The sequence below is a fragment of the Felis catus genome, chromosome A2, assembly GCF_018350175.1.
Source record: "Felis catus isolate Fca126 chromosome A2, F.catus_Fca126_mat1.0, whole genome shotgun sequence".
NCBI classification, from domain to species: Eukaryota; Metazoa; Chordata; class Mammalia; order Carnivora; family Felidae; genus Felis; species Felis catus.
This window is the reverse complement of record NC_058369.1, coordinates 70,229,385-70,253,508: the sequence shown is the minus strand read 5'-3', so window position 1 is coordinate 70,253,508 and position 24,124 is coordinate 70,229,385. Positions and strand designations below refer to the sequence as shown.

Here is a 24,124-nt window from a genome sequence, read left to right as displayed (position 1 = left end):
AAAGGAATGACATAGGACTGCTCTTAAGCTCGGGGTCCCGTATGGAAGACAGATGCTGTTAACGATGAACAATAATACAGTAAGTGATGAGAACTGTATCAATGGAGATCTAGCAAAGGGGGAATCATGGTGTATGGGGGAGAATTAGGGGTGGTGTTAGGGAAGACTTCACAAAGCTGACCTTTGAAGGGTGAGGAGCAGTTTCAGAGGCTTTAGTGAAGTGTAAGGCATGGAAGCATGAAGATGCATCATATATTTGGGGAACCACAAGGCTAGAGTTCAGGGTGCCTGGCAGGTGGCAGGGGATGAGGTGGAAAAAGGAGTGTGAGGCTCATTGAGGAGGGGCTAGTGGAGACTTCCTTCTGCACAATGCATCAGCTTGGTCTGTCAGAAAGCTGTCAGGACAGTACATGGCTGAGAGCCATGTAAATGAGGCGGTTGTTGTCTCAAAATGAGGAGGTTATTGTTGTAGTCAGGGCAAAATATGGAAGGTCTGACCCTATGAAGACAGCTAAAGAACACAGTGGTGGGCTGGAATGGTATTTCACAGAAGAACCAGTGTGGGAATAAAGGGACTCAGTTACTCAGAGGTCTCCATTTGGGCAGATAGTGAGAGAGATCATGCAAAGGACAGGTTTTAAGGAGGGATTTAGAAGAAGAGGGAGTAGAGGATGTCAGCTATGTCCATGTTGAGTTTGAAGTTCTTGCAGAACATCCCAGAAGCATGGATCGTGGGAGCTTTGTTTTTGTAGCTCAGGAAGGAGTCCAGGGATAGAGTGTAGATTTAAGAGTTCTGAGCATGTAAATAGGAGTTCATCACCCAAGTAAAAGTAAAGCTGAGAAAGTAAGCCAGGTATCACCTTGACTCTAATTTTTAAGATTTTTGAGCTAATTGGCACTAGAGTCTGTCTGCTTTAAAGATTGTAATGGCAAATTCTTATCATTCCATTTGTATTGTTATGGTAGTTCTATTTAAATAAAATGACATGTATTAACAGATTTAAATTCTGTAAGATCATAGGACTTCACTTCTGTTTTTCATTTTCCATGTTAATTCACTCTTCTTGCCAGAATTTAGTTTTCCAGTCTGAGAGTTAATCCAGAGCTAGAGGAATAAGTCCTTTGGTTTTCAGGACAGAGTTGAATGAAACTGATTTTAAGTGATCAGATCCTTTCTGTCTGAAAGGAGAAAAGAGGAGAAACCTCTCCCAGAAACACAAGGTTAGAGTCTCCGAACTTGGAGTTAGCAAAAGTCAGCTGTGGTTTCAAGCCTCCTGGTCCATTTTACCTCATCTCCTCGCCTCAACAGTGGGCGCAAGTGCTCTGAGGCATCAGCGATTCAAGGGCTACATGGCAAGGGAATTAGCCCTTTGTAAGCCATTTGGTCTGTTACTTTTAGGACTTATCATAAGCATTTATAGTGTTTTCTTCCGTGGCAAAAGTAAAAATTCCCTAGGTAATCCCCATATGCCACCCTAAGGACAACCAGTCCTGGTTTATTCGAGATGTTTTCTAGTAAAAGATGTGCCTCTGGAGAAACAACTCATGGGGCAGCTGTCCTTCCCACCTTCTTCAGAGCCCAGAGATGGTTGACTTTGCCATGGGGTATGTCAACCAGATCAGAGTTAAAATATCATCAAAGTAGGACCTTGTCTCAACAGATAGGCACTGCCCTGCCTGTCAGGGACACAAAGTCACACCGGGAAAGAAATGATACTGACATATCAACAGTCAACTGACATTGACAGAAAGAATGAACCATCAGCTCATCTTCAAATCTGTGAAGTTTTTGTCTTGACAGCCAGACAGATGAAAGGCTTAAAACGTGTGATTGGAGAGATGAAAGTCCTTTAAAAAAAAGTCTTTCTCTCACAGATATTCACTATCAAAACTGATCTGAATATGTGTATTACTTTGATTGTGATGATTGTATCACAGGTGTTTTTGTATGTCCAAACATCTAACTGCGTGCATTAAATATGTGAAGTTTTTTTGCATAACAATTATGCCTCAGTAAAAGTGCTTTTTTAATTGGCAGAAAAATAAAAACAATAAACATCACCACATGCACGCACTCACATGCAGAAGCACAAACTCGCACCTTACTCCTGCTCTCTTGACTGGGTGCCGAGAAAGGAGGAAGAGACAAGAGCTCTCCAAATTTAGATCCTTTGGCTCTCAGTCCTGGCTGTGTACCAGACTCACCTGAGAGGAGTGACTCACAACCAAAAGGCATGGGTGTTTTTTAAAGCTACCTGATGGTTCTGGAGAACCATTTTCCTGACTGCTCAACACAGAGTGTGAGCACTTGGAGAGCTAGGTGCTCCCCCTGGACCTCGTCCTTCCCTGTTTGCAGGGGAGACTTATTGCTGTTTCATTCAAATGGAGAACTTTCCCATAGTAGGTTGGGGTCTGAAAGGCAAGCCAGAGCTATGATCTGCCATGTTATGCCATCCTAAGGCTGAAAATGCAAAATTATATTAAATAGTATAATATCATAAAAAAGCTTGTTATAGGAAGGTAGAATTGATGGTGACTAATAGATTTTAGGATGACAGACTCAATTTTGGGCAAGAGATGGCTGTGACTCATTGATATGCATCTGGAAGTGATGCTTCAGGGAGTTGGTGGGATATTTCAGGAAGATACCTTGTTTAGGAGAGAAGAGGCGGGACTACTCAGGATGTCGATATGCTTAGGAAGCAAGCAGCCCACCGGGCTGAGGTTTTAAAAGGGCATGTGCAAAAGATGAAAAGTGAGCTCATCACCCAGGGCATTTGCTCGAGAAGGGGGCTCCTAGGTGGAGGCTTCAGGAGAATCATCTAGAAGAGATTATTAAAGGGATATTCTGTGATCATCTGGAACTAATTTGGGTTTACCCCTCTAATGTCCTGTGAGGTTGGGCTCATTCTTTTCAAAGGGACCATAAGACTGGGAGATCTGCAACTTGACAGTGTGCCTCAGTTTCATGGGGACATTTAATAGCCTCTCACACGATAGCTCAGCGATGAGACAGGGAATTCTGCTCTAAATGGGCCAGGTGGGTGGATCTGTAACTGGTATAAGAGCTGTCCCTATAAATTAAGATTAATAAAATACCAACATGGAAGGCAGCTCTAATGGAGCTCACCATTGGCTCTGTCCTCAATACTTTGTCACTGATTTGAGTGACAATATGGAAGGCATACTGTAGCAGTCACACTCACAAGCTGTAGGGAGAGGAGGTCTTGGATCCTTTCTTCCTTCCAACTTCCTCTTTATTATAAGTGAATATATAATTCACATACTGCTTTCTTTTCATCCAGGCACTGAACGCTCTGAGTGGTCAGCATATAGGACAGCTGGTTAGTGTCCTAGAACCCACTTAGTGCTGGGTCTGGGTGCTCAGGTAGCCACTCCTCCTGCATGGTGTGCAATTTCAGTCCACACCCCTGCCCCCCACCCCCACATCCCACGCAGCTAGGCCAGGACTCATTTAGCAGGGTGGGTTTCTTTCTTTCTCTTCCTTTGATTTTCTTTTTTTATTTAACTGTAAAATACTTGGGGTTTATTATTTCCTCTTTATTTATTTAATTTTATTTTTAATTTTTTTAAATTTACATCCAAATTAGCATATAGTGCAACAATGCTTTCAGGAGTAGATTCCCTAGTGCCCCTTACCCATTTAGCCCATCCCCCCCTCCCACAACCCCTCCAGGAACCCTCAGTTTGTTCTCCATATTAATGAGTCTCTTCTGTTTTGTCCACCTCCCTGTTTTTATATTATTTTTGTTTCCCTTCCCTTATGTTCATCTGTTTTGTCTCTTAAACTCCTCATATGAGTAAAGTCCTATGATTTTTCTCTTTCTCTGACTGACTCATTTCACTTAGCATAATACCCTCCAGTTCTATCCACGTAGTTGCAAATGGCAAGATTTCATCCTTTTTGATTGCCGAGTAATACTCCACTGTGTGTGTGTGTGTGTGTGTGTGTGTGTGTGTGTGTGTGTGTGTATGCCACATCTTCTTTATCCATTCATCCATCGATGGACATTTGGGTTCTTTCCATACTTTGGCTATTGTGGAGAGTGCTGCTATAAACATGGGGGTGCACATGCCCCTTCGAAACAGCACACCTGTATCCCATGGATAAATGCCTGGTAGTGCAATTGCTGGGTCGTAGGGTAGTTCTAGTTTTAGTTTCTTGAGGAACCTCCATACTGTTTTCCACAGTGGCTGCAGCAGCTTGCATTCCCATTCCTTTGATTTTCTTACTCTAGGGAGCCTGTCAGGCTTTCAGAAGATCTCTGGTTCTAGATTTCAGCATTAAGGTGTGGCAAGAGTCCATTTGATGTTGAGGCCCAGGCCTCATTGTCCACCTGACCTTACTGGGCTGTTATTGGACACTGCCGTGCCCCGTCATCTGCTATGGGAGCACTGTAGACAGGAGGAACACAATGGGCTGGGTGAGGTTGCACATTCCCAGGTCCCAAGAAAACGTGACTCCCATTCTTCATTTAAATGACAGAAGACTCAAAGCCACAGTGAATGCTTAGAGTGACAGAATGAGGTTCCAGAAGCTCCTGACCGACTAAATAATAGACCAGATTTCAAACATGAAGTTTGATTAGAGCTAACTATTAGATCCTATATTTAAGTCCTGTAGCCCCTACTGTACAGGATGGGAAGATACAACTTACTGAGTGAAAAAACTGGAATGTCGCTATGATTCAGCTGGCTTAAAATATTGGTACTAAGGCTGCAGTAAGTGTACAAATGAGAGTGAATGGACATTCTTCCTGAGGATAGGAAACTGAGATTGTACCAAAACTATACTCGATATGTTCCTGGAGAGGAGAAGACTGTGGAAACCGTGAGGATTCTTTCAGACATTGATGGGGCTGCTTATTGTGTGATGGCCCTGGGAGGTGGGAATAGGACCGATGAGGGCCAGACGTGGACTCTGCCTGAGGAAGAATGCCCCAGAATCGTGAGAGGCGTGCACCTCAGGAGATCCTGCAGTCGTGAGTGGACAGTCTCTGTGGGAGGGGGTGGAAGGGGAAAGCCCGTCCCATGCTGCGGTCAGAGGGGGAAGTCCTCCATACAAGGAAGGCACAGAGTTCTTCAAGCTCTTGCAAGATGTGTCAAGGAGATTTCCCAAGGGCACTGGGTGGGCCAAGGATTAAGCTGACCTCTGCTTTGTCCCTCACCCCAGAGTTTCACTTGCCTTTTGGAGTTTTCTCCAAACCTTGTAGGCATGTGTTTAGTTTTTCTAAGGAGTCCTGTTTCTCACAGGTTAATTGAGGGTCTTTGATAATGTTGAATGTATTTCCTGATTTGAACTCCGTAAGGCTTCAAGCATCTGCCATGTGCTTTGCTCTGTGGGAGCAAACAAATGATAATAAAAGGAGTGTAAGAGGAAGGCTAGCTATCAGGATACGTATAGCATACAACTGAGGAGAGCAGACCACCTGTCAAAGTAAGACAGTCAGGATTGGACAGGGGACATGCGTTGTACTGGCAGAAACGTAGAAGGAAGGGGGTGGTTTGCTGAGACTTAATATAGCAGGTGATGGAATAGATTGGAATTTTAAATGAAACAGTGTTGACAGGAAATTACTTAAAACTCCAAAGTTTTCATTTGTTAGCAATGCCCTGTTCTTTATTTAACACCAAAGATAAATTAGCAAACCCTACAAACTCCATTTCTAGACCCCCCACTCTGAACGCTTATTTTTGTTGTTCCTCCAGATGCTGAGATGATTTTCCATGAGTCAGCTTAAAATTATTTTTTAATTTTTATTTAGTTTTGAGAGAGAGAGAGAGAGCACAAGTGGAGGAGGGTCAGAGAGAGAGGGAGACACAGAATTGAAAGCAGGCTCCAGGCTGTCAGCACAGAGCCCAGTGCGGGGCTCAAACTCACGAATCGTGAGATCATGACCTGAGCTGAAGTCGGAAGCTTAATTGACTGAGCCAGCCAGGTGCCCCACCATGAATCATTTTCAGTATATATTACCATTTTACACCACATGAAAGGGTTAACATATGAATATCTGGCCTGTTTTCTTTACTACAAAGATTTTGTGAGTTGATTAATGTTGAACATTCCCTGCCCCGGTATGTTATCCTTTTCTGCCCTTGAGATTTATGGGACTCAACAGCAAAGAAAAAATATGTCCAGTGGCCAGACCCCTTCCCTCCTGGGCAGTGCCGAGCGTGACATGTGCTTACTTCTTAGACTCCTGAAACTCCCAGAGGAGCCATTCTGTTCTATTTGCATTTAATCGCTACTATGACACATTTCTAACTTTTGGCAGATGCGTTTCCAGACATATGCTTCCTTTTACATTATGTATCCTCAGGACCTCACTACCGATCCTTTACTGGAGGACAGGCTAGACAGTCTCCTTTTATCTCTGCAATGTACTTAATAACAAATTAACATCCATGTCTCTGATCTCATGAGAAATGTATGTTTGGCTCATGGATACATTGAAGAAGGCCTGGCTGACAGGAAGCTCGGCCAGGGACCCGCTGCAGCTGGTGGACGTGCTGTTTCCACACCTCTGTGGCAGCAGTGTGTGTCTCCGAGTCTAAGCTTGAAAGGTGGATACATTGAGGAGTGAATTTAGTTAAAAGTCCCATTTGTTCTTTTCTATTGCAAGTCTGAGGGGAGGCACACAGAGTGGAACAAGAAGGAAAATTCTCTTGTCTCTGTCCGGACTTCCTCTGTGGCCCGCACAGTGAAGGTAATGAGCATAGTTAGTCTTGAGCGGGCTTTTGGAACACCAGTGCCATTTGAGACTTAGGCACTAGACCTGATGTGTCAGACGATGGCTTATTTAGTATGCTGGACTGCCTGCTAGTGTTTCCTACTTTTTTATTCAGCTCAGCGTTACATTTAACATTCCTTTTATAATCACAGCCATTTGCAATGCCAATAGGTGTGTTCTTGGGGCCCTACTTTACCAATAGGTCCACTGGGAAAAAAAAGTAGCAGAGAGAAATGGGTAAGAGTGTCACCCCATGGGTAATTGCGTGCTCCTTCAAGAGTCTGGCACTCGCCAGTATCCACACTGGGAGCCAGTCCAGGACTGCAGAATGAGCAAGAGTATGTTTGGACTGAATGGGTCTTCAGCTAAGCAAAGGAGCATAAAGGATGCTCTGTTTTGAGCAAAGAAAGCAGATAATTAGTTGACCACACATATTTGCTGCTAGTGTTCCAAATTTGGATCCTGAAAAGTAAGAGCACTTAGACGTTGAATCTTGATAACAGAGAGTAATTTGAATTAGGAACTCAAAATCATTATGCTTCTGCCTTCATTCTTGGGCTGAGGGGAGTGTGTGTGTGTGTGTGTGTGTGTGTGTGTGTAGAATTTGAGACAAAGGCTTGTAGGGGTTCTTGTCTTACATGTTTTCTCTAACCTGGGAAATAGGACGCTGCAGGGCTTAGGTTTCAAAGTAGCAAACGCTTGCTCATAAGTACAGCTCTGGAGGGCAAGCATTTTATCAAATTCAGCTCTTGAAAGATGATCATTCACCAAATGTTTATCCCTATACCTACCTTCCTTCTTTAGACCAAGTTCGTGTTTACCTGAGTTTAGCTGAGTCTGCCTTCAGCTCTGACTGTGCCTGAGGCAGCTCTGGTTATCATTAGGGGTAAAACCCGGAGAGAGATACACAGGAAATTTCATGGCGGCAAAGGCGGCAGAGCCATGGAGAGCAAGTATTCTGAGCCGGGAAGAGAACAGTCTCATTTCTCCCAATCCACAAACATCTGCCATCTCTGTTCTCTACCACTCATCATCCACCTCCTCCCTTCATGGGGTGCTCATAAGCAGGCAGGTGAGCAGGGGCCATTCCTGCTGGAGGGGGCCTTCCTGAGAGTTGCATCTTCCAGAATTGGATCGTTGCAGGGCAACTTTTAGTAGAGTTGGGAGCAAAAATGCAATAGCCATTTGACCAGTATCACCCAGGCAGAAGTCATGGGGGACCTGAAAGGACCTCAGCCCAGCACTGCTGCCAGCAGGAAGTGACCTTCTGGTTGGACCTGATGCTGCCCACAACCTACCAGGAGGGTAAAGAAGCTGATACAGACACAACACAACTTGAGCTTGTCCACTTTTGGGGCTTACACAACAGAGCTTTGAGGAAACAGCCTTCGTGGTGCAGCCTAGTACACACACGTCTGTAAGGGTATATATGTGGTCAAAAGAGAAGTTTTGCAAAACACTTCTTACGTGTGATGTCTTAGGATTTCTTTAAAATCGATCTTTGCCTCTGTAAAATGGATATCACAACCTAATAACCTGATGTCACAATCCATTAGTTGGTCACAGTAGCTAAACAACACTATTCTGATGTACAATTTATTATGGCAGCATGGAGAGTCCTTTCCAAACGAACATCATACTTTTACCTAATCTCACATCTTACTGTATTATTTCTATCTGTGATGATTAAACTATCTGCTAATTGTGGAAAGTTATTGACACAGAGTGGTACAGGCATTTGGGGGAATCAATATGCTGTCCCTAGTTAAAGCATACTAAAGAGTGGTCACTGAATTTCCATCTGTCACCTCTGCCCCAGGGACTTCCTGCTATTTACCCAGGGATTCTATGCTGGTCTCTGTTTCTGTGGTCTTGCTGAGTTTCCCTCTTTTCCCTGTCACTTCCTTGGGGCTTGGTTTGCCCTTTGGGAATGGCTCCTGCCACGTTAAACTTGCCCTTCACCTCCTACATTTTCTCAACCTCTTTTGCTTTCTTAGGCATCTCTTCACTGCTCTGCTTCTCTCTGCCTCTTCAGCTGGTTCGTTCGCATGAGCTACATGATTGTGGGCTCACTGTTAGTACAGTCACCACACATCATCACTGGGATGGCTCGGCCCACAGCAGCTTGTAAAAGCAGGGCCCAGGAAGAATGGGCAAACCAAGTAGGGATAAAGAAGTTATCCTTTGGTAATGGAAGACTCCATATTACCTACGAGGCAGTGTCTGTGCTAAACACTTTCCTGGAATGCTGGTCAAGTCCATTCTTGGCTTTAGCAGATAGTGCCCTGGACTTAAAAGACACACAATATCCCTAATGCCTTGTTTCCCGAGATTATTTCAAACATGAGGCTAATAATACTTACCTTGTATATAGAAGCTTTGGGTATTATGACAGTGGTAAAGCACCTCGAAGTTCTCATAACCTGTGACCTTTGTCCTTACTTGTCTTACTATTCTGTTGCTACATAATAAATTACTACAAACTTATTACAGTAAAACCTTGGATTGCAAGTAACTCATCCTGCAGGTGTTCTGCAAGACAAGCAAACATTCCTAACAGATCTTAACTTGATAAACAAGTGATGTCTTGCAATAGAAGTTGTACATGATGCTGAATGTCACGTGATCACAACTGAGCCAGTGGTTCTTGAAATTTGCTTTGATTGTACGAGTGCTTTGGATTACAAGTAGGTTTCCGGAATAAAGTATGCTCACAAACCAAGGTTTTACTGTATATTTATTTTCTTACAATTTTTATAGATCACAAGTCTGGCCATAGCATCTATGAGTCCTTTGCTCTGGGTCCCACAAGGCTGAAATCAGGAAGTTGGCTGGGTTGGGTCCTCATCTGTAGCTTGGGGTTCTGCAAGTTTGTGCAGGTTGGTGGAGTTCAGTTCCCTGTGCTTGTCGGACTGAGGTGCCAGTTTCCTCATTGACCGGTTGGTGGTTGCAGTCAGCTCCTGGAGAGCACCCTCAGTCCGAGCCATGTGTCCCTCTGACAACACAGTAGCTACTTCTTGAAGCTAGCAGGAGAGCCTTAAATAACATACAACCTTACATAATATTCTCTAATCACGGGGGTGGCCATTTCATCATATTTGTAGGACCCTCCGCACTCTAGGGGAGGGGACTGTGCACACCACATACACAAAGGGGTGAGAATCTTGGGGCCATCTTTGAAACCTGCCTATCACATTATCACATTGATCATGAATCCAACATAATTGCTGAGGATTCTCTTTACAGATGCATGATAGAAAGGAGTTTCATCTCTTTTCATTTACAATTAATTGTTTGGACTCTACCTACCCTAAAAGCAAGAAGTCCTTTTTCTCCCTTGAATGCTCCCCTCTTTCTCCACACAGATGCACGTGCACGCATGCGCACACACACACACGAGCACACACATATTGGTTACCCAGGACCATTGAGATTCTTGAGGAGGAGGGCATCACAGGGTCACTGTGGATGATGCTGTGTATCACATTAGCAGAGGGTGCTGATTGTGCAGTGCTGGGTCCTTGCTGGTCCAGCCCTGGCCCAGATTCCCTGCCCCACCCCCAACCCCCTGAACAGGGCCATTCATCTCCTCTCACACTCGATGCTTAACCACTCTTCTCCACAATGCAACCACAGTCCCTGTGCAGCTGGGACTAGAGGCGCAGCAGGTCCAGCCACCCTAGAGCCACACTCCTCCACCACTGAAGCCCTTGTGCTGGCCCAGGTCATTGCCAGGCTGCATTTCTGTGTGGTCTCTGCTCAGATGTCACCTTCTCAGTGAGTCATCCCTGAACTCCTTGTTTAAACTTGTGTTATTATCTACTGCCCCTTCTCCCTTGCTCTCAGCCTACCAGCTCTTACTTTATTTTTCACCATAGTGGGACTTACTGCCATCCAACACAGTTCATGTGTTTTTTTTATTTATTGTTTGCCTCCCTTTTCTAGAAAGAAAGCTCCTCCTCGGCAGGGACTTCTGTCTGGCTTTTCATTGTTCCATCCCTCACGCCCCATCCCAGGATCCAGTGCAAAGCTCAGCTCCTTAGTAGCACCTTGGTGTGGCTTTTTATTTTTTTTTTTCAACATTTTTTTTAATTTTTATTTATTTTTATTTTTTTTTTCAACGTTTATTTATTTTTGGGACAGAGAGAGACAGAGCATGAACTGGGGAGGGGCAGAGAGAGAGGGAGACACAGAATCTGAAACAGGCTCCAGGCTCTGAGCCATCAGCCCAGAGCCTGACGCGGGGCTCGAACTCACAGACCGCGAGATCGTGACCTGGCTGAAGTCGGACGCTTAACCGAGTGCGCCACCCAGGCGCCCCAACATTTTTTTTTTCAACGTTTATTTATTTTTCGGAGAGAGACAGAGCATGAACGGGGGAGGGGCAGAGAGAGAGGGAGACACAGAATCGGAAACAGGCTCCAGGCTCCGAGCCATCAGCCCAGAGCCTGACGCGGGGCTCGAACTCCCGGACCGCGAGATCGTGACCTGGCTGAAGTCGGACGCTTAACCGACTGCGCCACCCAGGCGCCCCGGTGTGGCTTTTTAATGGATGCATAGATTATAAGAACCCACGGCATTTTTAAAATTTATTTTTGTTTAATTTTTAAATATTTATTTATTTTTGAGAGAGAGAGAGAGACAGAGCGTGAGTGGGGGAGGGGCAGAGAGAGAGGGAGACACAGAATTGGAAGCAGGCTCCAGGCTCTGAGCTGTCAGCACAGAGCCCTACACAGGGCTCAAACCCACGAACTGTCAGATCATGACCTGAGCCAAAGTCGGACGCTTAACCGACAGAGCCACCCAGGCACCCCTAATTTTTTTTTTAATTTAAGTATAATTCATATACAGTGTCACATTAGCTTCAGATGTACAATATGATGATTCAGCAATTCTATACGTTACTCAGTGCTCATGAGAGTAAGTGCACTCTTAATCTCCTTCACCTATTTCACCCTGCCCACCTACCTCCCCTCTGGGAACCACCAGTTTATTGTTTGTATTTAAGAGTCTGTGGATTTATTTGCCTCTTTTTTCCTTTGTTTGACCAGCAGCATTTTTAGACACACACTTCAGTGTTCTACTATGTGTTGATTGATTAAGGCAAGTTAAACAGATAACCTTATGTCACCGATGGGCGGAAGCATCTCATGGAAATCACAACAAGTTCTACCTAGTACGTAGAAGTCTGTGTTTGTGGATTATGGGAGGACTGGATGTGAAAACATCTGTATCATATGGAGAATGTGGTACTGGTGGTGGAGGTGACTGGACAGGAGTCTCTCGGATAAGTTTTGTCCTTGAAGTGATAGATGTAGCAGCAGTTGGGTGCTGGGTATTTAAAAAGATAGACACAACAGGGCTCCTAGGTAGCTCACTCAGTTAAGTGTCCTACTCTGGGTTTTGGCTCAGGTCATGATCTCTCCGTTCAGGAGTCTGAGCCCTCCATCGGGCTCTGTGCTGATGGCATGGAGCCTACTTGGGATTCTCTGTTGCCTTCTCTCTCTGCCCCTCCCCTGCTCACAGTATCTCTCTCTCTCTCTCTCTTTCAGAAATAAATAAACATTTCAAAAATAATAATAATAAAATAAAAACATGGACTCAAGCCCTGGGAGCCAACCAAGGAGAAACTGCATAGGAACTCAGGTCTGCTGAGTTTCACTATAACTCCTAACTCTCCGTCTTAACTAATCTTTGCTAATATTTCCCAGGGAGCTATTTTCTACACAATTATTCATAAAGCAAACCAATTTATACCAGAATTATCTACAGATTCAGTGTCTAAGATCCTGGATCAAATTGTGTATTTCTCCCGGCTATTTTTTAAAAGAAGAAAGTCGGCAGGAACCTAGATGACAAATATATGATCATCCAACATTACTGAGAAACAGTCCACCTTCTCCCTTTTCCCTACCTACTGCCACATGGACTCAAGTCACTGCAGTGACAGTTTCTCTGTAAATACCAAGGTGCAGAATCAAGGGGCTTCAGCTTTCATAGTCGTCTCTCTTTTCCAAAGAAAGGGGGTGGCAGGCATCTTAAAGGAAGCTGGGTTGACTCCTTGGAGCCTGCACTGAGTCCTAAGGGCCTGGACTGGGCAGCCATTCTAGGGGAGGAATAGCCCCTGAGCCCCACCCACACCGCGCAGGGCCCCAAGCCTCAGGCACCGTGGAGGGGAGGGTGCAGCGAGACAAGGACAGCCCTGTCAGCAGAGTGTATAAGGATGCAGCACTATACAGGGATCCTGCCCTCCCACCACTTTCACTGGGAAACTACAAAAACTCAGATATGGGGAAACTGAGGCTTACAGAGGTCCAGTGACTTGCCAGAGTCCCATAGCCATTAAGTGGCAAGACCGGAACTAAACTTGCTAATCTGTCTGACTTCACAAGCTCTGCTTTGAACCTCAGGGGACTTGCCAGTGCCGTGCACCCAGCTTTGGACCATCATCAGGGATCGAGCGCTGAGCAGGGTCTACAGCATGTGGACACGGGTCTGTTGTTGAACTTCCTTCCCATTGCAGCGCTGGCGTGACTCATGCTGGCCTTGGTTCACAGGCCCCACCAGCAGGGAACCATTGTGATTCAGCATCTGGAGGTGGGTAGTGAACCCGGTGCTTTGAATCACACTGACCTGCACTGGCCAGATCCATCTCTGCACCTTCTGTTTGGGCCACCAGACAGCACTCAGTTCTGGTTGGTGACATGCAGCGGTGGCGTTTCTGCCGGTTGCCCTGAGTCGGCCTGGACCTCATGAATGGTTCGGCCTTCCTTCCGACCCAGGACACTGACCGGCCTCTGCCCCCTCTCTCCTACAGATGCCGCCCTTACGAGGACTGCTGTGGCTCCAGGTGCTGTGTGCGGGCCCTCTCCATACAGAGGCTGTGGTATTTTTGGTAGGTCGCAACCCCTCCTGGTCTCGAATGCCTTGGTCTACCACCCACCCCCCAACGGCTCTGCCAGCCTCAGTATTGTCACGTCACCTTCACCTGAGGTCTTGGTCTCGGGGACAGCCTCTGTCAAGCACGCAGGTATGTTCAGGTTGCCTCACCGAGAAGCTTGTTCCCGTTTTCACAGAGGGTGGCTGGAAAGAAGAGTTCGTCTTTGGGAGGTAGGCTGGAGGACCGTTGTTCTCCAGAAGCTGCTGTGCCAGTTTCTGAGATGGAGCTGAGGATGACTGTCCGACAGATTCAGAATTAGCTGACTTGCGATCAAGTCTGTGCTGCCTAGAAGTCATGCCCACTCATGGTGTCAGCCGAGTAGATAACTTTCAGGACAGACAGCCTGCATCCTTGTCTCTCTTCCAGCTCTCCTGGGGGAAGTCTGTAAAATTCTACCTTGAGAGGGGATGAGGGAGTGACGCTGATGGAGCATCCTGGAAGGGGAGAGGTGCAGTTTCCATTAATAACAGGATTCCCCAGGGGATTGCCCTCTTTAAAGGGTGCCTGCTCAGGGGTGTGTCTAAAAACGTATTTGAGTCTATAGTTGAGAGACACTGCTTCACATCTCAGGGACGGCAGGGCGTGAGTGGGAGGGGATGTGCCTAAAACCAAAAGAGCATTTCCTGCACCCACACGCCCTCTCCTCTGCTCCACTGCAATGGTAGTGTCATCCAGGCAAGCTCCACAAAGGGTTAAGCCTTAAGCTTCTCTATGACTTTTAGATTCTGACATCACTGACTTCCAAAGACATTAAGACTTTTACTAATAAGCATGTTACAGCAGCCACTTGAAATTTTTTGTGAGGTTTTGTCTTTCCCTTCTGACAACTGTTCCCAAGTTTGATTAGGGAAAATGCCAGTAAGTGGGATTCCACATGTCACATTGTCTTTGATAGGAGAGCCTGCTTCCATATCACCATCACCACCTCCTTGATGGGGCATTGGCCATTTGGGGGCTCGACTCACCTGTCACATCGGGCCCTGGCCCGGCCCCCCTTCGGGTTGGCTTGGACATCCCCTGTCTTGATGTCAGTACCTCTGGCAAGCCCTCCTGAACCAAGTGCCATATTGGTGCCTAAAACTCTATAATAGAAGGTAAATTTTTTTTATCCTAAGATCTTCTGAATGTAAACATCTCTGAGTACACTTCAAGTGAAGTGGGCCAGTACCAAAGTAGGGACCGGGAGGATCAGGATAGGTGGTATTTCAGAATTTTGCCTAGCTTCATGCATGCTTTCCCTCAGAACTTTCCTCCATGGGGCCTTGTGGTAGAAGGAGACAGGACTGTCCGGGGCAAGAGTCCTGAAATGCTTAGGAAGTTATGCCAGGTTAGCCTGAAGCACCAGATGTTCCTAAAAATGAAATCTTCCTAAAAATGAAAAAAAACTTGTCAAGGTTTAGGTATCAGGTGATTTAAAAAAAATTTTTTTTATGTTTATTCATTTTTGAGAGACAGAGACAGAATGAGAATGGAGGAGGGGCAGAGAGAGGGAGACAGGATCTGAAGCTCCAAGCTGTCAGCACAGAGCCCAATGTGGGGCTTGAACCCACAAACTGTGAGATCATGACCTGAGCCAAAGTCAGACACTCAACCAACTGAGCCACTCAGGCGCCCATCAGGTGATTTTTTTTTTTTAAAAATTGAGAGTGCAGGAGAAACATAAGGGTCTAGAAGCTAGAGCATCTTCTGTTGGCTTTCCCAGGAAACTTTACCTGAGCCAGCAGTCAGGTGCCTTTTAGAGGCCAGCCAGGGTCACTTATCAGAGTTGGGACACGTTGGTAAGACAGCATGCAGTGAGTGAGCGGAATCCCTGCACAGAGACATCTTGAGTGCCATCAAACAGGGAGTGCCAGATGACAGAAGAGGAGATTCTGACAACAGGTTCTAAAGTGGGGGTACATCCAGAGAACAGCTGGAGATGTGAGTCTGAGGTGCCCCAGCTGAAGTCAAAGGATGCTTGGGTCTGGCTCCTATGCATTCCTTCTCTCAGTAAACATGAAGGGTCTCGTACACACCAGGGTCCCATGGAGAGGCACTTAGGGGAGCCAGGCTCCTAAAAGAAGCAGGTGTCTAAATAGGTGATTCTATGTGGAGGGTTTTAAACTCGTGTTCTGGAAACACAGGATGGAGCCTCTGATCCCAGAAAAGTTAGGAAAAGCTGCAAAGCTTCTGACTGGGTGTCAGAGAGGGTGTTCTGTTCAAAGGGACCAGCATGTTGAAGAGCCAACATAGTGAGAGAGTGGCAGAAGAGTCATGTGGGAGGCAGGTGTTTGTGGGGGAAGCATAGGGAATAGGAATATGGAGCTGGACATAGAGGGAAGGAAGGGCTACTCTCCAACCTTGGTCCCACCTCGTTTTTAAGGACTTCTGTCTCCTTACCATAGAACAAAGGTTTTGGAGGAGAATGCTTCCAAAAGTCCCCCCGGTTCTAAAATCTTGAGTAATCTTTGACCAACACAGTCTGAATGAAATCTTCATGGTTTGAAGAACTAGACCAGTAGCACCCTTGAGTAGAGGTGGAAAGTACACTATGAAGGAGTAAAAACCAGCAGGGTTATTGTGTGTGTGAGCCCTGCCCCGGGGGCTCCCACCCACCTGGGTCTGCATCATGGTTCACCTGATGCCTGGGACGTGCATCCAGGGAGAGAGCTGCTGTGCTGAGTGCTGGGGGGAGGGCAAGAAGGGATTGAAAAAACACATTGAACTGAAGAAACCAGATTACTTTGGATAATGGAAAAGGCATGAACTTCCTCTCTTAATCCCCGTAAAGCTTCCAAAACCCGCTCAGCAATGAAAGGGAACATCTAGAGGACAGTCAAGCTTTAGTGCTTCAAAGAACAGCTTTTCTTTACTATACTCCTCTTTTTCCCCTACCTCTCTTTCCTTGTTCTATAAGCTCATTTTCCTGACCCCTTGTCAGTTTCTCTCTTAAAATAAGTTCTCTCAGACCAATATTTCAATGAGGAATGAATCTGATGATTGATACCTAAGCTGGTAGTCAGTCTCCTACCTTTTGACTTGTTCTGTCCCTGCCTGGTACTTACTTGGTCTCTGTTAGTCTAAGGTGCAATATCAGATGAGGTGCCTCAGTATCATTCATATCTGGCTAGGAGAAGAATAATCCCATGTGATAGTGGAACCAACACTGTGGCCTGTCCCATGGAAGAGACCCCTATCTCAGATTTCTTGTGCATTTTCCAAAACCAGGGAGCCCATCTCTTGGGAGTGAGTGGTAGCACTGTTTGAAAAGCACTATATACCCTGTACATAAACCCTTACGCACAGTCAGTCTCTCTGTGCTCAGATACTTACAGTTCAGCCCACTGTTGAATGTAAGATCACCACTGAGTCCACCCCAGGGAAATTAGTCTTAAGAGCCGAAACAGTTCCCTTTGTGATTCCAGCATCTCGATGCCGAGATGCCAGGTCCCTGCACAGTGGGATTCTTTGGTATCCCAAGACAGCAGCCCCCTCGGCCTCTCCCCCGTCTGCGGCCCACAGCCATCCTCTGGGGCCTCTTGCTGACCCAGCTTCCCTCTGGCACACATGTGCTGTTCTTTCCACCCAGAATGTGCCTTCCCTCCCCTTCAACTGGCCTCTTTCTTTCCATCCTTCAGAACTAAGCTCAGATACTGCTTTGAAGGAAAAGAAGTTTTTTGGGTCGCCTCGCTATAACACATACCCTTGTTTAAAACCTCTTGTTGCACTGAATTGTACACGTAAAAATGGTGAAAATGGTCACTTTTACATTATGTATATTTAACTGTATACACACGTGCACTTGCACGCGTGCGCACACACACACGCACTTACGACGGCACCTTTGGTTTTCCTTCTTAGCACTTACCAGAGTTGTAAATCAGTGATTTTGTAAATTTGTTGTTTGCCGTCCCCCTCCTCTATCACAATTCAGGTTTAGTGGGTGGGAAGGGACTTTACCTTACTCTCTATAATGCGCAACATGGTTCTAGGACCAGAGCAGGTGCTTCAACATTATTGAATGAATAATGAACTGGAAGACAGGTCCGAGAGCCACAATTTCAGCCCTTTCCCAAATCATTTCCTGACTGACTGATGGACTTACACTTAACATCGTATTCATATTCTTAAAGACTTTATCGCCTCCTTTTTTCTTAAATTTCGTTTTTGTGTGGTCACATGCCTTTGACCACAACACAGCGGGCTCTCCTGCTCATTCATCTTTCACAAGGCAGTAGGCTGCCCACACAGTGTGGGCATGAGTGAGGTTCTGGAAGGTTCCACGAGTCCCATCACAGTTTCCCAGCCGTGTCTGTGCAGGACAGACAACTTGGCCCTTCTCAAAATGACTTCCCATGTTTCTAGAAATACAAGGTATAGTGCAAATGTGAGGTGGGAAGAACCATTTATCCATTTCTCAGTCATTTATTGAATGCCAGTGATGTGACAATATCAGAGAATTTTCAGATGAATTAGACAAAGGTCCTGTCCTTAAAGCAGTCAGCTCTACTCTTCATTAGACTTTAAGGTCACATAGGAGGTCAGCCATACTTAGAACATAGAGATTTTATATCTGTGGCTCTTTTATGGAGTATGAGTACTTTCTCTAGTCCTGTAGTTTTTCTATAATTAAGGTGTGCTCTCGGAAGGTCACCATGTAAAATTTCTTTCTGAATATTCACGTAATAATGGAGAGAAAATGGCTAGAAAGGATAAATGTTCTTATCCGTGTTGCTTTCCCAGTGAAGAATGGAAAATGGGGGACATGGGCAGCGAGGCAAAAGCTGGGTCAGCCATGGCATTCAAGCAAGGTTGAGAAAGCATCTCCTGTTTTGACTAAAATTGAATTGAGGTAGAGCCATGGACAGGAAAGAGATGGCACCAACCCTTGGAAGGCAGCTAAGCATTTGGAGCTATTGGAGACAGAAAGCTCACTGAGAGACCTTCTCAGTGTGAGTGGGCTGCATTCAGGGGCACCCCAGAAGTCTGCAGGCCAGTGGTCTCCCGGGTGTCACCCACCCAAGAAGATCCTGGGGGAAAAGTCAGCCTGAGGAGCCGGGCACCGAGCCCCGCCTTCTGACCCTAGCACGTGGGAGTCAGTGCCCACGGATCTCCGAGTCCATGGGCCCAGGCCAGCCACTGTGTGCCCTGAGCCCCACTATTGTGCCCTGAGCTCCACCTCGCTGCTGCACCCTGAGCCCCAGCTCCCGGCTGTGCCCTGAACCCCAGCTCCCTGCTGTGCCCTGAGCCCTGCCGCTGCGCCCTGAGCCCCGGCTCCCCGCTGTGCCCTGAACCCCACCTCGCCGCTGCGCCCTGGACCCCAGCTCCCCGCTGCACCCTGAGCCCCACCGCTGCGCCCTGAGCCCCGCCGCTGCACCTGAAACCCAGCTCCCCGCTGCGCCCTGAGCCCCACTGCTGAGCCCTGAACCCCAGCTCTGCGGCTGCGCCCTGAGCCCCAGCTCACCGCTGTGCTCTCGCTCAGGTTCCTTTTGATGATGGGCGTGCTCTTCTGCTGCGGAGCTGGCTTCTTCATCCGGAGGCGCATGTATCCCCCACCGCTGATCGAGGAGCCCGCCTTCAACGTGTCCTACACCAGGCAGCCCCCCAACACCACTCCAGGTCAGCCCACCCCTCGTTCTTGTCTCTGCTCTGTACACTTTATGTGTCCTCTGCAAGCATTTGTGAAAGTCACTGCTATGGAATATGCTAGAAGAGAAAATTCAGGCCGTGTTTATTCATTTAGTTCTGATGATCACCCTCACTGTGCATTTGTGTCGATATAAAGTGCAGCGTCTATTGGGCTGTATGTCTGTTACCTCATATTCTTACCTAATTAGTGGTGCACCTTTTATGCATGTTTTTGCAGTTCCTATAACCATATTGTTTGCTCCCTGTCATCACCCTTAAAAATTATTTCGTGTATACATTTCTATACAAGCAGTAGGGTCCCTGCCATCATAATGCATCGGGACTAAATATTAATTATGCTACTAAATGGTGATTTGCTTAGATATTCTGTCATTGCTGACCATTTGTTTTCTCTTGGTTTGCTTTTTATTCATTCATTCAACAAGTATTTACTATGCATTCACTTGTATTCTGAGTACTTATAAATAGAGCACATTTTTGCACAAGTTACATTTGGCCTAATTAGGGAACATTACCCAAAGTGATGCCACAGACTCAAAAAAAATTAGTGGTTTCTTAATTCTTACAAAACTGCTTTCCCTATCTAAAATTCTCAGGTACTATGGAGGGTGACTTCAGGCCTCCCTTGGGACACAGGCTGGTTCCCTATTGTTCACATTATATGTGAGATGTTTTCCTTCCCTTTGAGGGCACCTTCTGAGAAGGAAGGGATAGCAGGGTGGCTGGGCATTGCTCAGTAGAGCTCCTGTCTTTCGGCCACTATGTGCTGAGGTGAGGTGACGGGCGTCCTTCCTGTGTTTGCTGCCTTGCTGGACACAGTCTCCACCTAGGCAGTGGAAGGCGGGGGCTCTCTCTTTTCATTGCACACCCCAGGTAGGCACAATTCTAGGAGCAGTTCTTGCCTTGGTTTTTATGAAGTTTCAGTCATGCAGGATGAATATGTCCTAGATATGTACTCTACAGTGTAGAGCTTATGGTTAACAGCACTGTATTGTCCACTTCAAACTTTATGAAGACAGTAGCTCTTACATTAAGGGTTCTTAGCACCATAATAACAGTAATAAATTTGGAGGTGATGAATAGATTTATGGCATATATAGTGGTGCCGACTTCACAGTGTGTATTTATCTCCAAACTCACCAAGTTGTATCCATTAAATAGGTCCAACTTTTTGTATATCAATCATAAATTAAAAAAAAAAAGCATTGGGGGGATTGAGTATAAGTTTTCTCACTCCTGAGGACATGCTGTTCTCAAGATGCAAGGGGAGTGGAGACACTTATTTTTTAGGTCTTTTATAGTTTTCTTCCACCAGGTACTCCCAGTTTTTTTTTTTTTTTAATGTTTATTTATTATTTTTGAAAGAGAGACAGAGTGAGAGCAGGGAGGGGCAGAAAGAGGGAGACACAGAATCTGAAGCAGGCTCCAGGCTCTGAGCTGTCAGCACTGAGCCTGATATGGGGCTTGAACTCACAAACTGTGAGATCATGACCTGAGCCAAAGTCAGACACTTAACCGACTGAGCCAGGCGCCCCTCCCCAGTTTTTTTTTTTTTTAAGGAATCACCTTTATTATTTTTTTAACGTTACTAAAAGATCTGAATATGTATTTTCCGTAACAGTTCAGAGGCTGCTCTGCGTTAAAAGCTTTCAACCAGGGTTAATACCACTTTTCACGTGTAAGTGGATTTTTATTCTTTCATATTCCAGCATCAGGTGAAGTGCAAATTTTCAGTTAAAGTTGGGGGGGGTGCAAAAATCCGATTTCATCTGGATTAGTCTGACCCCATCTCCCCCCCCCCCCCCCCCCCCCCAGCTCAAGAAAGAAACAGATCAGAGAAATTGGGTCAAAGGCTTCTAAATTTCTTTTTTTTCTGTCGTCACTTCCTGCTTTTCTCTCCCGGGTGCTTTGCCAAGTGCATTAACAGCATTGACTGTGCTGAATTTTAATCCCTTCTGTATACTTTGGGCCCCCCCAGTGAGCCCGTGCTTCAGTACAATTTACATCTCAGACACCAGGCAGTCTCATGTCTGCCAGCTGAGGGAACTGGTCAGCCTGCGGTCGGGATTCAGAGTGGCCACGCTTGGAGCCTGGAGTCCCGGCCTGCTGGAACTGCTCACTCAGTCCATATGTACTGTACAGCTGCTGAGGTACAGCAGGTGCATGGGACACTGCAGTGCGGCCTGGGTTCCAGCCCTCACCCACTTGTGTGTTGCACAGTTTGCACAACTGTGTGTGAAAGCCTGCGCAGTTGCACAAATGGTCACCAACCATGGTGAGAGCTATGGAGGAAAACTTCAGGATGCAGGGAAGCCATGTGTGTGAGAGACTCAGTCTGGTATACGGGTGGATGGGACTGAAGAGTATGAATGAATGTTTAAGTGGCAGTGAGTGGGGAAGGAGTGAGTGGGGAAGGGACCAAGAAGAGAGGCCCTGTGGTCTTCCTTTCCTGCCAGCCTTTACTATGCCCGCCAAGTCTCTGGAGCTGCAGAGCTCCAAACAGCTGCTGTCCGTCCTGTGGCCACAGCACCGACTGCAGGACACTAGAAGATGGCATAAATGTAGGGCAGGAGAGTCCCAAGTAAAAAATATCAAGTCCCTTTGTAGACAGTGGAGAAAGACCAGAATTGCCAGTGAGCAGCTGTTCAGGGCAAAGCCCAGCCTCTCAAACATCTCGGGCACTGTGGTTTTATCCCATTCTACCTTGTAGTTGGAGGCATTTGGAGAAATGGGAGGCATTCATTTTCTTCCAAGGCCTGCCATGATATAGTTACCATTGGAGCTGATGAAAGGGCCCATTCACCACCTGCTGGGAGACATTGATTTGGGTGCCTCCACCCCTCTAGAGTGAGTCGTCACCCTCTTTCTTCCATTTGTACATTTCATGCAGACCCATAGCAGTATGAAATAGCCAGTCCCCAGATATACCTATCAGAGTATCTAAAGAAAATAAGACTTGCTTTGTGCCATAGGAGTGTGTGGTTTCCATAATTTCACTACCAAATCAGGGTCTGTGTCCTCTGTCACAGCACTAAGCTTGGAAGCAATGTAAGTGCTTTGATATGATTGTTTAGAACTAGTCATAAAAAAATAGGGCCTGTTGGGTTTTCAGTGATTCCAGTCATCCTGTCAGTGGGATTCACGCCCTCTGCAGATGTTTGTTGAGATCCTGTAATGCTCAGGGCACCGTGCCCTTGGGAGATATTCAGGGTAAGAAGGCCATGCAGGGCGTGGCAGTCTAGGAAGAGAAACTCCGTGCCTGACATCATATGATAGGTTCACAGGATAAATATTATGCAGAATAGACCGCTCAGGAATATGGTATCTTTGTGAGACACAAGCCAGTATTTGTGGACTTGCTGGGGTGGCTCCCTTTCTCCTCTGTTGATCTGGGTGGGGGGAGTGGATTTGGTGAGCTTTGCTTATGCATGAAGAAGAAAAGGCAGAAGGTTTTAGAGAACCTACTAGCTCACTGGAGGACGGGGGAGAGTGGCAGCTCACATCCTGGAACCAGCTCCCCAGGCCAGTGTGGCTGAGTGGAGGAAAGCAGATCTACACCATTGCAGACCTGCTCCTACCTGGGACAAGGGGAGGACTGTGACCTCATCATCGTGGTTCTAGGGGGCTGATGCAGGTTGGAGCAAGACCCAGGGGAAGATACTGACAAACGAGGTGTGTAACTGAAGTTCAGAAGTAGGGCTCCAAGTCCACCCAGGAAACAGAAGAAACCAAGGCTGAAGCTTAGGGCCTACCATTAGCTCATTTGTGCCTTGAGCTAGGTGAGGGATGTGCAGAGAAGCCGTGGTTTGGGAAACAAAAAGAGGCACCTGGACAGGGGCTTAGGAGGCCTAAGGTCTGTGAGATCAGAGTGGGCCACGTCGTCCCTTCTGAGCCTCAGCACTTTATCTGCAAATTGGAATCATATAAAAAGAGGTTAGAGTGGAAGAGAGCCAAAGCATAAGAGACTCTTAAAAACTGAGAACAAACTGAGGGTTGATGGGGGGTGGGAGGGAGGGGAGGGTGGGTGATGGGTATTGAGGAGGATACCTGTTGGGATGAGCACTGGGTGTTGTATGGAAACCAATTTGACAATAAACTTCATATATTGAAAAAAAAAAGCACTCCTCATTTTAGTTAGTCTTTCTATATAGAGGTGGCCAAAATGTCACTGAAGAAATCCAGAGCTCCCTAAATGCTGTCTCCCCCCTGGCTCCAATCTTTCCACATCAGGCTGCTGACAGGGCCCATTGGACATGTCCTCCTGGGTAGGGAGGAAAGGTAGACTTCACTCATTCATTCAGACATTAGCTAACTTGGCAGCAGCCGCTGTGTTCACACAGGAGGAAGGGTGTGACGAAGACGTCCACACTGCTGCCCTTTCACAGCTTGTGGCACGAGGGGTGGGATGGGGAAGAGGGTCAGAGGTACAAGCTGCCAGTAGTAAGGTAAGTAAGTTCATGGTGACTATAGTTAACAATACTTTACTGCATATTTGGAAGCTGCTAAGAGGGTAGATCTTAAAAGTTCTCATCACAAAGGAAAAAATATATATGTAACCACGCAAAGTGATGGATGTTAGATAACTTTGTGGTGATTCTTTTACAATGCATACGTATATATCAAATCATGATGTTTATATCTTCAACTTACACAATGCTCTGTGTCAGTTATACCTCAGTACAACTGGAAGAAAAAAGGAACTTGGAGAACAATCAGAAAAAAACATAAAAGCCGTGGTAAAGCAGAGTTGTGGGTCTGAAGGAGAGCAAGCAGGGCCTGGATTTCAGGAAGGTCTGAGTGGTGG

General features: G+C 46.3%; 1 protein-coding gene across 1 annotated transcript in view; it reads left to right on the top strand.

The window, feature by feature from the left end:
- Positions 1-24,124, top strand: part of VOPP1 (VOPP1 WW domain binding protein) — a 111,762-nt gene that overhangs the window by 66,169 nt on the left and 21,469 nt on the right. Inside the window, exons 3-4 of the mRNA XM_045052150.1 lie at positions 13,570-13,647; positions 19,154-19,290. Coding sequence (XP_044908085.1) covers positions 13,570-13,647; positions 19,154-19,290 — 215 coding nt within the window. The remainder of the gene's footprint in view (positions 1-13,569; positions 13,648-19,153; positions 19,291-24,124) is intronic.